Source organism: Felis catus, chromosome B3 (genome assembly GCF_018350175.1).
Source record: "Felis catus isolate Fca126 chromosome B3, F.catus_Fca126_mat1.0, whole genome shotgun sequence".
NCBI lineage: Eukaryota > Metazoa > Chordata > Mammalia > Carnivora > Felidae > Felis > Felis catus.
The window spans coordinates 103,612,724-103,629,050 of NC_058373.1; the positions used below are offsets into that span (position 1 = coordinate 103,612,724).

Below are 16,327 nucleotides of genomic sequence, written 5' to 3' on the forward strand. Positions count from 1 at the left end.
CTCATGCTGTATAAGAAAAAAAAAAAAAGACCAACTAGCTTATTTTAATCTCTCTGAAACTAACTCAGCGATTCAACAATTCGCACACGGGCTGGGAACTAATCGCCGCCAACACGCGACCGACGTCCGTATTGGCCCGCGTGGCGCCCACCGTACGCACCCCTCCCCTGGTTCCCGCCCAGTTGAAGGCTGAGGCTGGCGATCACGGCCCCGGCGTGTAGTTCCACCGCCACACCAGCGGGGGCAGAGGCGGTCCCGGCGCCGCCCGGTTTGCGACCCTGCTCCGTCTCCGTCAGACCCGACCAAGTCAGCGTCAGCGGGGGGAGGCCGTGGACACGGCAGCCCCACGCCCGGGCTTGCTTTCTCGAGAGGAGGCTCGTGCTTGTGGTGGGCGTCGGTAAAGCACCAGATAACCCCGCGGATTCCCACCGCCTGGCGCGCTACCGCAAAACCCCCGAGCCGCTCGCGCCAGGCCGGCCGCGTTCTCTTCCCCCCCCCCCCCCCCCCCCCGCTGCCGGGCCGAGGAAGGTGCGCTCCGGTCGGTCCGGGGCCCGACCCGGAAGCCGCCGCGCGGGCTGCGCTCGCCTCTCGCCGGGGAAACTCCGGGCCACCCGAGTCCTTGGGCCCGCCGCGGCCTCCTTCCCCGGGCCCCACGGGCCCATGGGTCTCCATGACGACGGCAGGGGCCCGGCCGGGGGGCGGGCAGCCCGGGTGGGGCCGCGGCGCTCCGGGGGCCTCCGCGGCGGCCTGGCCGTGTTCGCCGCCGTGGCCGCCGTGTTCACCCTCACGCTGCCCCCCTCGGTGCCGGGGGGAGACTCGGGTAAAGTATCTCAGGGCCGCCCTCCTGCCCCTCTCCCTCGTCGGTCGGCTCGCGCCCTCCATCGCCACCCTCCCCGTCCCCCCCTGGCCCAGTGCAGCGTTTTGCGTCCCTGAACCGGCTTGTGATTCCATTCCTGTAACCGGGTTCTGTAGTTCTCAGGCTTTGGAGAAGGGGCTTGTTGGTTTCGCCCGGTGGGACTTAGCGACTTCTCCGCTTGCCCGGGGTCCATTTTTCGGGACCCGAGTTTTCGTTGTCCACTCCTTTTCAGCCCCCCCAAATACTACTTACTGAGTCCTTACCGTGTTCCAGACAAAAGGAATAACAGTGGTGGGAACCAAGTATCGTGGAGAATATTCCAGTGCGGGTCGAGACCGTACACCAACTACTACATAAACAGTGATAAGTTGAGTAGTGATGAGTGGAGGGAGTCGGAGGGAGACGGGATGGAGAGTGGGGCTCCACCAGAAAGGCTAGCCAGGAAAGGCCTCTGAGCAGCATATTGTAGTTGAAACCTGGGTGTTTTAAAGGAACCGGCCATGCAGGAAATTTGAGGGCGAACACTTGAAAAAGTGGAAGCTAGGTGTGGCTTAAACCAAGCTGATTTATTAAAAAGAAAAGCAGGGACCATTTAAATGACACGAGCAATTGTTGTGTTTGTTATAGGATTGTCCTATATTTGGGATGAGGAACAAGACCCAGGTTCCGTTTTTGATTTTGTCTTGTTGCCAAATTAAATGACCATCCAGTAATGCCTAATTTTGTCAGAATGGTGTTGTAACTTCAGGTAGTGAATCTATAGGTCGAAAACATGGAGTGTACTACTTATCTTTTGCTGCCTGACAAGATAGCCCCAAATTTAGTGGCTTAAAACAAATGTTTATGATCTCACTTTTTCTGTGGATCAGGAAACCGGGGGCAGTTTAGTTGGGTGCTCTTACTCAGGACGGGGTTGTTGTCATGGTGTGGACGAGAGCTGTCGTCTTCTCGAGGGTCATCTTGGGGAGAGGAACCGCTTGTAACCTCAATCTAGTTCTTTGCCAAGTGGGTCTCTCGGGAAGCCGACCCTTGTGACCAGAGAGATGGCACCTTCGTCGGACACGTCGGTCATTTTGTAAACCTAGTCTTGGAAGTGATTGATGCAGGACTGCCCTATTTTATTCCTGGAAGTTAGTCGATAAATCCAACCCACACTCAAGGGGGAGAGGATTATATAGTGAGAACCCCAGGAGTTGGGGATCACTGGGGGCCGTCTTCAGGGCTGTCTGCCACATTGAAGATTTTTTTTTTTTTTTTTTTTTTTTTACAAATCATTACCTTTAATCTTTCTTTCAAGTCCTGTTGAACAAATAGGAGCAGTATCCAAGGTTTACATTAAATAATAGAAATAACTATAGTTGTGAGAGGTGGTTTTTTTTTAAGGTGTGAGGGTTTTTTTTATTTTTAAAATTTAAATCCCAGTTAATTAACATAATGATGGCAGGAATAGAATTTAGTGATTCATCACTTACATATGACACCCAGTGCTCATCCCAACAAGTGCCCTCCTTAATGCCCATCAGCCATTTAGTCAAACCCCCCACCAGCAACCCTCAGTTTGTTCTCTGTATTTGTCTCCTATGGTTTGTATCCCTCTCTCTCTTTTTTTTTTTTTATCTTATTTTTGCTTCCCTTCCCCTTTGTTCACATATTTTGTTTCTTAAATTCCACATATGAGTGAAATCATATGGCATTTGTCTTTCTCTGACTTATTTCACTTAGCATAATACACTCTAGTTCCATCCACGTTGTTGCAAAGGGCAAGGTTTCATTCTTTTTCATCGCTGAGTAGTATTCCATTGTGTGTGCGCGTGTGTGTATCACATCTTCCTTATCCATTCATCAGTAGATGGACATTGGGCCCTTTCCATGATTTGGCTAGTGTCGATAATGCCGCTATAAACTTTGGGGTGCCTGTGCCCCTTTGAATTAGCATTTTTGTATCCTTTGGATAAATACCTGGTAGTGCCATTGCTGGGTTGTAGGGTAGTTCTATTTGTAGTTTTTTGAGGAACCTCCATACTGTTTTCCTGAGTGGCTCTACCAGTTTGCATTCCCACCAGCAGTGCAAGTGAGGGTTTTGACAATGGAGAGCATTACTCAAAGATTGAGTAGTTCTGTACCTTAAAAAAAAAGAAAAAAACATTGCAGGTTACCACGGTTCTTTGAGCCTGCAGTATTGGGGGGATGAATAAAAACAACTCACACTTACTGAGATCTTACTGTATGCCAGGCACTGTTCCAAGTGCTTTACATGGATTGTCATTTTAATTCAGTTACTATCCCTATGAGGTAGGCACTACCAATATCTTTCTTTGATAGCTGACAAAACTGAGGCCAACCTGTGTCCAGAGTCACACAGCTAGAAAGTAGGGGCAGTCGAGGAAGGAACTCCAGTAGATTGTCTTAGAACATGCTCTCTTAACTTCTGCTCTAAGTTCGTAGTTAAACCCGTCATTACGTATATACTGATATTTAAAATCTGTGATTGGTATCTTTATTCATATTGTCTTTTACTTTTTCCCCAGTAGAATAAAGTTATTTATTCAGATTGAGTTACCAGACTTTTTAGGTGTTCTGATTTAATTTGATGCTAAATAGTGGTTGCTTCTAATATTTTGGGGTTCATTGTTGGAAATGATAAATAAACTTTTCCAGGTATTGCCAGTGAATTTGTATAATCATGTCTTTGACAATTTTGTTTATATGATGGAAGTACTGTCCTCCTTGAATGTTTCTGTTTATGAAATATATTTTTTATCAATAAATGGAACACATCTCAAAACCAATATAAAGTATGTATTTTTCTTCCTGATAAGTCTTAAATTATACTCCATAAATCTATCACATTGTGTGGCCTTGCCAAAATTATTTTTTTGCACTACTTGATACACGTAGTTGATTTATGGGCAGGAAATACTCATCCTTTGGAGGAGAGTGTGGGAATCTAGCCTTCACTTCTCTTGTTATTCTTGGGAAAAATAAATCAGCTTATTTATGTGTTTATATATTTTAAGGATGCTGTCTTTAATAGACGTGATAGATGAAAATATAACTGTAATTAATACAAAAAGTATAATACAGAGGGAGCTAGTTTTTGTAAAGGTTATGCATCTGCTAACAGTTCTGAGCTTGCCACCCATTTGTGTCTCAGACAGAAAAGCTGTAATTCTCAAACTTGAATGCACCTCAGCATTGCCTGGGAAACCTGGGCCCCAATGCCAGAGGGTCTTAATGTAGGTAGGTTTGGTCAAGGAATCTTCATTTTAAAAAAGCATTCTGGTGCAGGTTGTAGTAGGACTTAAATTTGAGGAAGCCCTAGGGTAAAGGTTTGGGAGAAAGCAAGTATTCAGGAGGTTCTTCCTTCACCCGCCCCCTCCCCCCAAGTCACATTCTCTTTTCTCTTAATCATAACTGTAAGAGTAACGTTTCCCTTTAGCTTTTTCCAAGGATACATTTATAGGCTTTAATAATTTAATAATAGCTATGGTTTCTATTTAGATACTAGTTTAACATTTGATAAGAGTTGGTGATGGAAGTTTGTCACATTCCTGATTTTTATACCAAAGAGCTCCAGCAAAGAATAACAGCATTATAGGACTCCTGGGTGATGCAGTTGGTTAAGAGTCCAACTCTTGACTTTGGCTTGGGTCATGATCTCCCAGTTCATGAATTGAAGCTCCACATCTGACTCTGTGCTATCCGTGCAGAACCTGCTTGGGATTCTCTCTCCCTCTCTCTCTCTGCCCCTCCCTCACGTGCATGGGCTCTCAAAATAAATGAACTTCAAGAAAAAAATAACAGCATTATGACTTTTTAATGGTAAAAAGAAGTTAGAGAAAGTAGGCTATTTTTCTTCATGTTAAATGCAATTCTAAAGGTATTTTTCATGGAGAATAGTGACTTTGAAAATTTGAGTGTAACTGTGTTTCATCATAACTATAGAAATATCAAAAGCTGATGAAAACAGTTTGGGACTGAAGACATGCTAATCCATTCTGGAGTAAAATTATCCAACATTCTTGATGGTGGTTATAAAGGGAATGGTTTCTTTAAATTTTTTTAGGCCGTAAACAATTTCTTTAAAAAGTCTTTAAGATACAAAAAATGCCTTTGTTTCCAAGGTGCTCTTAAATATCTCCAGAATTAAAAGATGTCCCTACGTCATTGACTTAGGTGAGCAGTGTCTAGTATCTCTTTGGGTGCCCTTGTGGGGCTTCCATGATGCAACCATTCACTGGCCCTTGGATGCTACTAAGGGCATCTTAGTAGCAAGGATGACAATATGATTCGTCTTATTGTCAACCTCTGTGTGCAGGGCTTGAATTCGTTTCTTTGTGTGACCAGAGGAGGGAGAGGTGATGGTGTCTTGACAGACTCCTGAAGTGGCTAGGATAATATTTTCAACTTCATAGGAACGACAGAAATGAAAACAACTAACCGGAGTATCAGGCAATCTTAAGTGCTGCGTAGAGAGGTTAGAACAGGTTCTATGGAGGAGGAAGAGGTGATTAATCTTGATGGGGGAGGCTGGGGAAGGATATGTATAAAGAAAGGTGTCACCGAGAAGGTGGCAATTGAATTAGGCCTTGAAGGATTTAGGAGAGAATACTGGGTGAGGAAATGAGTGATAAGAGGTGCAAAAGAGAACCATTCCAGAGGAACGGTGAGTAGTAAGATTTGACCGAGGTGAGCATAGGTTTCGTAGGATGTAAGCCTTGTAAAGGGCCCTCGAAGCCAGAGAGGGCTAGCCTGTTGTGCTGAGGAATCTGAACTTCATTTAGTAAACTGAGAGCAGCAACTGAGAAATTTTGGATTAGGGATATAGTCCAACATTTTTTGGAGGGTGGTATGGTGATAAGTGATTTCAGTATGAAGATGAATTGAAGTAGAAAACTGGTCAAAGCTTTTGCTGTAGTCCAGGCCAGAGGGTGAAGATCTACATCGTAGCTGGGACAGTAGAAATTAAGAGTATTCAAATTAACATCCATCGAAGGGTAGAAAATGGCCATTAATAGATTTCTTAATAGATAATAGTAACTCATAAATCATCAACATTGATTTCTTACATTGTACTGTATGTGTTACAATCCCTGTGCTCTGGATACTTAAAATATTAACAAATAGGCATTGAATTACTGCATCGTAATTTTAGAAATAATCACTGATGGCAAAGAATCAAAGGGCTATGTAAGTAATATAATAATTTAGTGGTTTGAAGAAATGTATTATGGTAGTCGGAACTTCCCAAAATAACCTGGAGCAAGAAGTATTTAGCAGTCATTTAAAGATCTCCAACATAATTAATGTAGAGAAGGTATTCAAACGCCAGTTTAGGGCAGAATGGTACATGTAATGGAGTGTCCAAGCCTCAGATGTCTGCACATGTTATGTATCATAAAGTTGCATCTTTGTAGACATTTTAATACTAAAATCTTGAGGGACAATACAGCATATTACACTATCATTTCACAAGAGTTTTTATATATTTGTAAGTGTGTACAACTTTTAGGAAGGACAATAGGCACTTTTTAGAAACGAGAATTCACCTATATTTCCACTGACCAGTTATTAAAAGCTATCAAAGATCATTTGTTCAGTAAGACCTAAGGGAGAAAATATCCTTAGACTATTTCATGCTGTTAAATCTCTACAGATTTACAGTTTTATCCAGTCAAATTAATGCAAAACCCCAGTGCAAGCATTTGGATTTTGAAAACTTTGGAGGAGTGTCATTTTCTAATAGTAATTATTGGTTTTACATTATTTTTTCACAGGGGAACTGATCACAGCCGCACATGAGCTTGGAGTAAGTATTAGTTTTATTGTTTAATCAATGCTCTCATTAACAGTTTTAGGAATTAAGAAAGTTTAATTAAGCATGGAGTAAAGTAGATTAATTTATTTTCAAACCCCAGTTTTTAGTAACTTATAAGTACAGTACGTGACAATTTACTTTAAGTTTTAAATCCAATTAAACTAAATTATAAAGCAAAGCCTTTACTATATATACAGTAGCTGGCTTATTATCACCCCAAATTTTGTATAAGCTATGGAGAATAAAATAAATCGGGTTAACAGTTTTAATAAGTTTATTATTTAATAAACTTTATTATGGTGCATGATCCCTTTAGGCAAGACCTTAGGACTGTCAGCGTGGTGGTAATCCGATAGCAGTGTGGTCTTTCAACTTTCTAACCAATACGGTATTTCAGAACCTGCTTTTTTCTCAATAGCCTTTTAAATGACCCTAATGCACTGTGAACCCGGAGAACAGGCTGCTTAAGAACTGACAATGAAATATGTCACCCTTTCTGTAGGTGACACACCATGTGGTAGACACTGCCAAATCCACGAAAGAAAATATTTATTTGTATTGGCACAAAAGGATTACAATAGAAAACCACCATTCAAACATTGAGTCATTGCCTCTTAATCTCGCTACTTGCCCGAGAAAAAGGCTCCTGTCCAATTAAAGCCAGTGTGACTCTTCAGTGGGTGAAAACCTCCTAACCTGCTGATTTTTCCATAGGTTGCCCATCCTCCTGGCTATCCTTTGTTCACTCTGGTGGCTAAACTGGCAATTATACTATTTCCTTTCGGTTCAGTTGCCTACCGAGTCAATCTTCTGTGTGGCTTATTTGGAGCAGTAGCTGCAGCATTACTTTTTTTCACCGTTTTCAGGTAAAGTAGTTGATCAGTTAAAGTTAATCTTGGCTAATTGGAGATGTAGCTGTCTTATGGTCTAAGTGCTTACGTTAAAAAAAAAAAAAAGCTTTTGTTGCTTGAATGGTTTTCCTAATCACTCATGTGATTTCACTTTCTTAATTTCCGGTAATTTCATATGCATTTGACCCCTCAGATGATTACACAGTTGGTCGTGCTTCGTACAATGGAGTAAAGGTGTCACTAGTTCATTATCGCAGTTCTCTGGTTAGGCAGAACTAATAAGGTTTGTCATTTTATGAAGATGCAGATGGGCCAGTTTAATTCAACAATATGAAGTTCATCTTTTGGTAAATGGTAAATATCATTTAATTACTCACAGTGTTGCTGATGGGCAGCTGCCTGTCAGGGCCCGAGCTAGTACCTAATTATGTTGTATTCTGAATACGCACATGTTGTCTACGTTTTGAAATGAGGCTGTTAACTAAGGAAATAAATTTGGGATAAGGATTTAGTAAGGTTTCACTTTGTTCCATTATAGCGGTAGGGAAGGGAGGCAAATTAGACCCCACTTACTTCATGGATAGGCTTTCTTAGTTTGGAAGGCTACCTTGCTTTTAAAAAATGGGTCATTAATTTAGGGTGTTGGTAAACTTATTTGTCTTTGCTGTTCCTGTCTCCTTCATTCTTAACTCAGTCTAACCTATGCCTAAGGAGATTATAGTAAAAAATACAATGATACTTCCTGCAAAGGGAGAGCCAAATTAAAACACTTCTTTCAAAAACTACTGTAGTTTTTAGTATAACAATAAATTTTTGTCTGTAAATATAGTGTAATTTGAATAGACAGTTTCAAATGCCATTTTTGGAGACTAATGTTTTTATTTGCATTAGTCGTAATATTGCCCTTTGGCTAAATTCTTCCTAAGTTTCCTTTTTCATTATTTACAGAAAGGTAAAAGTTAACATAATTATGACTCTAAAGCTTACTTTTAAATTTATTTGTGGAAAGATTTCAGATTCAAATGTTGTGACTATTGATCATTTACTAAATTTTTATCTATATTATTTAATTCATTTTTATTTCAGTCTTACAGGTTTTCGGTGATAGCCAAATCTTTAAGTATGAAATGTTGAAAGTAACATCTCTGCTTGAATTGATTAGTATTACGAATACTTTCTTTTTCTAAATGATTAGAATAATCTTCTTTAGAATTCTTTCTCCTGAGTCTTTTATAATTAAGAATCTGTCATTATATCTATTCAGACAAAAAAACTGATCTTTTTAATTTTTAAATATCTAGGTTGAAATACAGAACTTACTTGTACTGTAGTGAGTGTACAAATTAATAATTTTCATAAGACATTTAAGACAAAAGCACATAAAGAAAATTAATAGTTGTATTTATTTTGTTAGTTCATCTGTATTTTATTTATTTTATTTTATTTTTCATTCTTTACCTGTATTTTAGAAGGTATTTCTATAACATGTGTATTTAAATGCTATAAATGTGGCTATAAAAAACTCTTATGCAAATAAAGTGATCTGGTTTCTAAAACTTTTTCATGCTGTTCACTATATTAATTGGTGATACCATTCCCCATGAAAACCACTGTAAAAATCGTACATAGAAGTCTTTATCTTTACTGAATCCAAATAGCTTTGGACGATAATTTTCCTTTGAGTTGTCCACATTTTAAAATACCTTTTATTATTATGCTTGATTATAATGGGTTTTAGATTAGCACACTTAACCTGTGACCCTTTTCTTTTAATACAGTCTTAATGATAAATTTGTATATTTGCTGACAGATACTTTAAATCAAAAACTCTTAATATGACTAAACTGGATATTTGAGTGGTTTTAGTAATGTTTTAGTAATACTGTACTTGGGAAAGTTGCTTTCTTTCAGAAAAGGGATCTAACGATATTATCTCTTACATACATTTTAATATGAAAATACTTCATTATTTTGAGTACAAATAATTGACAAGGTACACGTCCTTTGGGAACAACCTAGTTCAAGTGGCAAATCTGTTTTGTCAAACAATAGACACCCTTCAGGAAAGAGCAAGCCATCTCTATGGTAATAGGACTAACAGTAGCCTATTGATTGAGTGGAAGAAGACATTATACAATGTCAGCTGGCTTGTTACAATTTCATTTGTTGTATGACCTGAACTTAACCTTTAAAACCTTTCTTCTGTGAATATAAACCCAACAGCAGGACACAGTTTTTGTACAGCCATTACAGTGACAGCTTTTTTCCCAGTATCAGCGTATAGTAAATGTATTCCTTTACAGGTTGACTCCTTTTATCAGAATTTGTTGAGGGGACATTTTACTACTTTATTCATTTACAGGCCAAATCATCATTCCGTTTCGTTGTTGAATATTGAAGGGTTTTGATCTAGGAAACAGTTTTATTCTTTCTTTCCCCCATCGCTTAAGAGAACATTACTGTACATGTAGGATTAGTGCTGACTGGTGTGCAGTAAATTAATTCTTTTAACAGGTTTAGATTTTTTTCAGGTAATTGTTCACATAGCATTCACTATATTTAGCTCTTGGGGTGGACATAAAGACCTTCTGTACCTTTTAAACAAAGATTGCATTTTAAAAGCAAATTTCTGTTTAAATGTGTTGATGTAAAAAGCTGCGCTTTTTTCCGTAAACATGACTTAGGTTGAAAGAACAATTTATTCGTTGTTTCCAATTACGATGTAATTTTTGCTTTCCTTGTGTCTTTCTCTTGCTTTTAAAAGCCATAAGATGTCATTAACACTGCATTTTTTGTCAATCTTTCCTAATGGTTGACAAGAACTCATGTCTGTGTGCTTTGCCTTAATGTAGAAAGCATATGAGGAAAACAGCACGTGGAAAGCTGTATGTGTCATTGTAGTTTATTGAATTAAAAATAGTAAGATTGTGGCAGTTGTTTCTGTATGTATTTATTTATGTATTGTCCCCTTCAGGGGTATTTTTAAGCATTCATTATGTTAAGAGAGTTTAATGCATTTCATTTATATGAAGTAGTATTCATTTTATTAATATGTACATCTGTGTTTTTAAGACTACGGCACGCAGTCAGTGATTCGTAGAAACTGGGATTTTCTCTTTTAAGGCCATTAAAGCAAATGATTTTTAAGTTTAATGGCACAATATTTAAAGTGTCATATTCGAAATTCACAAATCCTATTAATACAAAATTTAAGAAGTTATAGGTCTTGTAAATCATGAATATGAACATGCCTTAGCATTGCTTACTACTTGAATTCCAAACTTATTTCCTAATAAGTGTCACACTCGGTCCTGTGTACTTAATAAGGAAGGAGCGCTGAAATCACGGTCACTAAACGTCAACATGCTTACGTCTCATATGTTCTGGTATCCCTAAAAGAAGATGGAGTATGTTGATAGCATTGTTAAAAATTCTTTACCTCAGGGAAGATTTAAATTGCCTATGATCTCAGATGAGGGTGGATCTTGTATCGTTTATTTTGGGAGTTACAGGGCAGGAAATATATTCTCAATAGGTTTGAGAGTCAGCATATCCTTCCCAAACTATTATGGACCAAGTGGAACTCTAGAAGAATTCATTCAACAGTGTTTGTTGAGGACGAATGTGGCTCGAAAGTAAAACTATTTTAGTTTTTATAATCAAAATTCAGTGCTTATCTTAAAGGAATTAAGACAAAGTCGCTAACCATTAAACAGGTTTTCAATTTTTTTTTCTAGGAACTACTGTTTTAGGACACTTGCATAAAAAAAACTTTCTAACACTGTTAACACTGTACAGGAAGAAATCAGATCTCTTGATGTCAACCACGTTAGCTAGAATATATGAGTACAAATAATAATTAAAGGTGTATTGAAACTCTGCCTACTTGCTGCAAAGAACTTAACCAGTTTCAGTGATATTTAAATATCTTCCGGCAGGTTGTTTTGTGCCAGTATTTTATTTGTGGGGTATCTTGTTTTGTATAAGCAATATAATTCTAAACATTATGCTGCTGCTAAAAATTAATTTGCTTAAACTTTTAGAAGAGGAATACTTGATTCTGAGCCCTGTGTCTGCGACTCTTGCAGCTTCAGCTAAGACTCCATTCAATAAAGAATAGAAAATTAAAATGCCATACCTTAGAGAATGTAGAATCTCCTGCTTAAGGGACATTTGGATTTTCCAGCTCAGAGAGTATTTTAGATTATTGCCATAGAGAATAATGTGAAGCTCTTCCTAATTTCAGAGGTAACTATGCATAAGTAACAAATAGGCCCCAAGTTTTTGTAGTTGAAGAAGAATGGAAAGTACTGGAGCATTAATTTCCATTCAGGAGAATATCTGTCTTGATCCCTGGTTAATTGATCATATATTTCTCTCATACTTGCATTAAAATTGCATTGACTCAGACTGGTTAAGCATATTAAGAGCTTGGTTCATTTGCATTTTCTTATAAGTAGAGGGACATATTAGGCTCAAATAGCAGCACTTCATTTTGAAGGGGAAAAAAGCAGGGCAAAAACTCTTTTTTAAGACTGTAGAGTCTTTTCTGACAGCTAGTCAGAGTTAGAATTAGTTCAAGGAAATGTTAATAATGCACTGGCTGGCCTAATCCCTTTGATATCACCAGGTATCCTCCTGTTCATGGGTTAATTGCTTTAAAAGCGAAGGCAATATTCTGAGCGGTGGGCCGCTTCACCTTTTCACAGCTGTTACCATTGAGTGACAACTAAATCCCATGTGTAAGATGAGGAAGAGCTCAATCTCCAATTGGGAGAAAATTTATGTAAACCACAATCCCTTCAGAATGTGCGGAAGTCATAGACTTTCTTGATTTACTCTGCTTTTCCCAGAAAGCTCTATTGTTCACTTTCCTAAGTCCCATCAACCCTTTGTAGCAGAATATCACAGCGGCAGCAGATAGCTTGAAATATATAAATGCTATCATAGCTCTGATTAATAGCAGTGCTTATGAGTCAAGTCTGATAACAGTGCAGCTCTCCACTCAATTTCAGATACTGCTAATGGAATCTGTCTTCTCCAATTGTAATATGAGAAGGCCTAATTTGCCATGGAGCTTGGAGCTGTCACCAGTAGGGGATTGTGGGGTCAGATGGGAGCTGCCAGGTTTTTGCCCTGCAGCTTGTATCTCTCACTTTGAATAGAGCAGCCCCCTGCCTGCCAGTTAGCTGATAGGCCGCTGTGGGGTTTATGCCACTATATACAATAGGAAAGGGCTACATAGGCTGACTTTATAATTGTGAAGCTAGCTCATATTTCCACAGCTACTGTGCTGCATAATTTCTAATAAGTGGTTTTAACAAATGTCAGATTATGAAAAGTTTCCTCAATTACAAAAACTTATAAAACATTCAAATTGCTAAATCTGTTTCCTGCCGAGATTTTGCCACTGGAACTAGTCATCAGTCATTAGGGCTGTAATCATAAATGCATATATTTCTTAAAATTACAAATGAAATTATAGATCATAACTCGTATAGATTTGCTACTTCTCAAAGCCATAAAAACAAAGCAGTCTGAAGGAATGGAAGTATTAAGAGATGCTTCATAACTTTGCATAATGAAACTACTTAACATTAAATCTCTATTGTTTATTGAGTTGGTTAGTGTTGCTGGTGAAAACAGTTTAATACGCTCATTCTGCTGAGTTGAGTTATTTGGATCTTTCAAGTTTCCTTCGTACACGTTTCGTATCTTAATTGTTGAAAAAAGAATGCAGCATGTTCTAAGTTTTGGGTTTAAAGGCACTTAGCGTGATGCCGTGTCATGGCCAAGGCCTCTGAGAACAGTTGGCTGGAGTACACTTTTTAACCATCCAGGTTTGCTACTGAACACAAAATACGCCATCAAGCTTGGGTAATAGGCTGTTTGGGGGTCTTCTGTGTTTTTAAACATTTCAGACAAAATGTGATGAAAATTTGTAATTTGGGGGTTATTTTGAAGTTGGTTGCTTTCAAGAAATCGTGCCTCCCACTGTGCAAATTATTTGGCCCACCATGAAAACTTAGTTAAAAAGTGAAGCGTACGATGGTGATTCCTAGAAAGCCCAGTTCAGTGTTTTTTCCTTCAGACATTTAGGTGTAAGTTGATGAGCTATAATAAAAGGAATTGTTCTAAACCTTGAGTAACTTTATTATTTAGTGGTTAATGCATAAATCTGAATTTTAATGGGAATTGTGTGATTATACTTTATGGAAGATATTCATAATCTTACTCCTTCCATTTCAGTTGAGTGTTTTTGAGGACTTTACAGTTTTCCCCCCAATGTTATTTAGTGGCTTAAAATCAGGAGTAATACTTCATACTTTCCCTTTTAGCATACTTTTAGTAGTTGATACTTATGTAACTGAAAATTCAGGCTAGAACCAGTTTTCCTTTTGATTGAATCTCATGAAATGGAACAAACCTTGGTAGGATTTTATCTGGAGCGAAAGTAAATTTTTATCAAATGTGGAAAAAGGGATTGTTTGCGAAGTTATTAAAGGTGGAAGTATTTTACATTTTTTTAGAGGCAGTGGTGGTGGCTTCCAACATGTAACTTTATTTTTTTAATTAATTAATTTATCTTCCATGACGTAACTTTCATATACCCTGCCCTCAATGATTGGTTTATGTTAATTAGGTCCAGACTGGCCACTGACTGTAATTTGCCCACCGAGTATTGGAGCATATGAGATGCTCAGTGTGTATTTGTTATAACTGGGGGTGAGTGAACGACCATGGAAAGAGAGGTTCAGCAGTAGCTGGCTTCCCAGTTTGACCTTTTTCCAGGTGCACTGAAGAGATACATAGATAAGTGTTGATTATGTGATTGAGCCAGAAGTAACATTTATATAGTTTTCGTGAACGAGAAGGATAAGAACTTGGGAGGGTAGGGTGGTAGATTTGCTGTTCGTTGTGTCCTGCTTTACCTTACTTCTTCCCTGTAAGCCATTACGTGTTTTTAGTTGTCAGTAAGAGTCGACGCTAATAGTAAATACTTAACAATAATTCTGAAATGCTGCATTGTGGCCTGCCTGCTCGGCCCTGCTTACTTCAAGCAGGAGTTTGCAGCGTAGAAGGGAGCGTCGGGTACCTTCCATGTTGGGTCCTTTGCATGCAAGTAACACTGAAGACAAATACATTCATGAATTTTATGAGGCACGTCAAATGTGTGTTCTGAAAGAATCTCAGGTTTCTGTTATTTGCCTTTTGATTGTGGGTTAGACAAACATGTGACTACACATGAAAATCAAATACCACGTAGTAGAAAGAAAAATATACCTTATCATCAATAGCAAACCTGTGTCAATGGTGTAAATTGTAACCTCCTGATTTATCCATTGTGTCAACAGATGAAGAGTATTCCATCAGTGAGAAAACTCCTGCACAATCAGTACCTTTCCTAGGAATCTTATCTAGGTCTCATGGATTTTGTGGACCAAAAAGAAGGCACTTGTCTATTAACCATAGAATTCTGAGCTTCACATTTGTTAGGACGATCTTAATCCTTACCCCATATTCTGTACCCCAGTGGAGAATCTTGTTATTTGCATTATCTGGATGAAATTTTAAATACTTGACCACCCTTCCCATACTGTCTATCATACTCTTGGCACATCTTTCTTTATTGACTAACCACTGTACTTTACTAGAATGTGAACTGCGTGACATTAAGTGTTAACCCAAGCACAAAGCAATTTGGAAGATTTATTTACTGCAAATATACTGGAAAATATATTTTACATGTAACATAAAAATATGTTTATATAAAATAAAACATACTTCAGTGACTTTTAGATTATTGGATGTTTTGAATCATCTATATCATTGCTTTACTCTATTAGTATGAGCCCTTAAATTCAACATCCCTCTCTCAAAGTGTAACAACTTGGATTTTGATTGTTAGTACTGACATGTGACTATCTTTTACAATATAGCGGTTGTGTTATTAAAATGATCACAGTAATGGTGTTTTAAGTAAGCGATTATTTCTTCATACGGCTTCATAACATGTTATCTTTCTATAAGTCAGGTTAGATTCTAAAAATACGTATTTCAGTTGAAGAAATGTGTTTTCTGACCTCCTTCTATGAGGCTCTGTGAGAATCTAAATGAGAATGGAAAACATTTTTTCTCATATCATAAGGTGTCCTTAAATTAAAATGGAAAATAGTTTAGACTGTTTTGCAATTTATTCTTGAGTTCTGGTGAAGAGACTTCTTATTTTATTCACCACCTCATTTGAATTTCTCTTTTTCTTTTTTATTGAAGCAGTTTCATCAATGTCAGTAGATAAATGTGCCTCTTTTTAGTGAGCTCATTTTAAGATGCCATTTTAATGCATTAAGTATATATAAATAAATTTACTAACTCCTTAGTTGCTTTGTAAAAAAAATGGTTAAGCATATTTATTCAAAAGAATAAAATGAAAATGGAAAGTAGGACTCTGGGATTGCTGAGTGAAAACACAATGGTGTTTTTAATTATGTCATTTTAATTTGAAAAAAAAAAAATCCTCAGACTACATCTATGGGTAGATGAGTTGTTTTACCTTATTTTGGATTTCCATCTATTTATAGTCCATCTGTACATTTGACTTTATGGATTGATACCAAACAGCTCATTTTGTGGACCCAGAACAACAATTTTAGTTAAATCTCATGCTTAAGTAATAATGTCAGATTGGAAATTTCTTCCATATATTTTTTTTCTATTTTTTTTTTTTATTTTATTTAAAATTTTTTTTTTCAACGTTTATTTATTTTTGGGACAGAGAGAGACAGAGCATGAACGGGCGAG

General features: G+C 38.0%; 1 protein-coding gene across 17 annotated transcripts in view; it reads left to right on the forward strand.

The window, feature by feature from the left end:
* Positions 1-531: 531 nt before the first annotated feature.
* TMEM260 (transmembrane protein 260) overlaps positions 532-16,327 on the forward strand; it is a 114,675-nt gene continuing 98,879 nt past the window's right edge. For 10 of the 17 annotated variants that reach the window (XM_045059958.1, XM_045059960.1, XM_045059959.1 and 7 more), the window contains exons 1-3: positions 534-820; positions 6,634-6,665; positions 7,389-7,540. In XM_045059958.1, coding sequence (XP_044915893.1) covers positions 661-820; positions 6,634-6,665; positions 7,389-7,540 — 344 coding nt within the window. In that variant the 5' untranslated portion in view covers positions 534-660. Of the gene's footprint in view, positions 821-6,633; positions 6,666-7,388; positions 7,541-16,327 lie in introns of all 17 variants that reach the window. The other 7 variants (XM_045059962.1, XM_045059957.1, XM_045059963.1 and 4 more) reach the window with 4 other exon arrangements.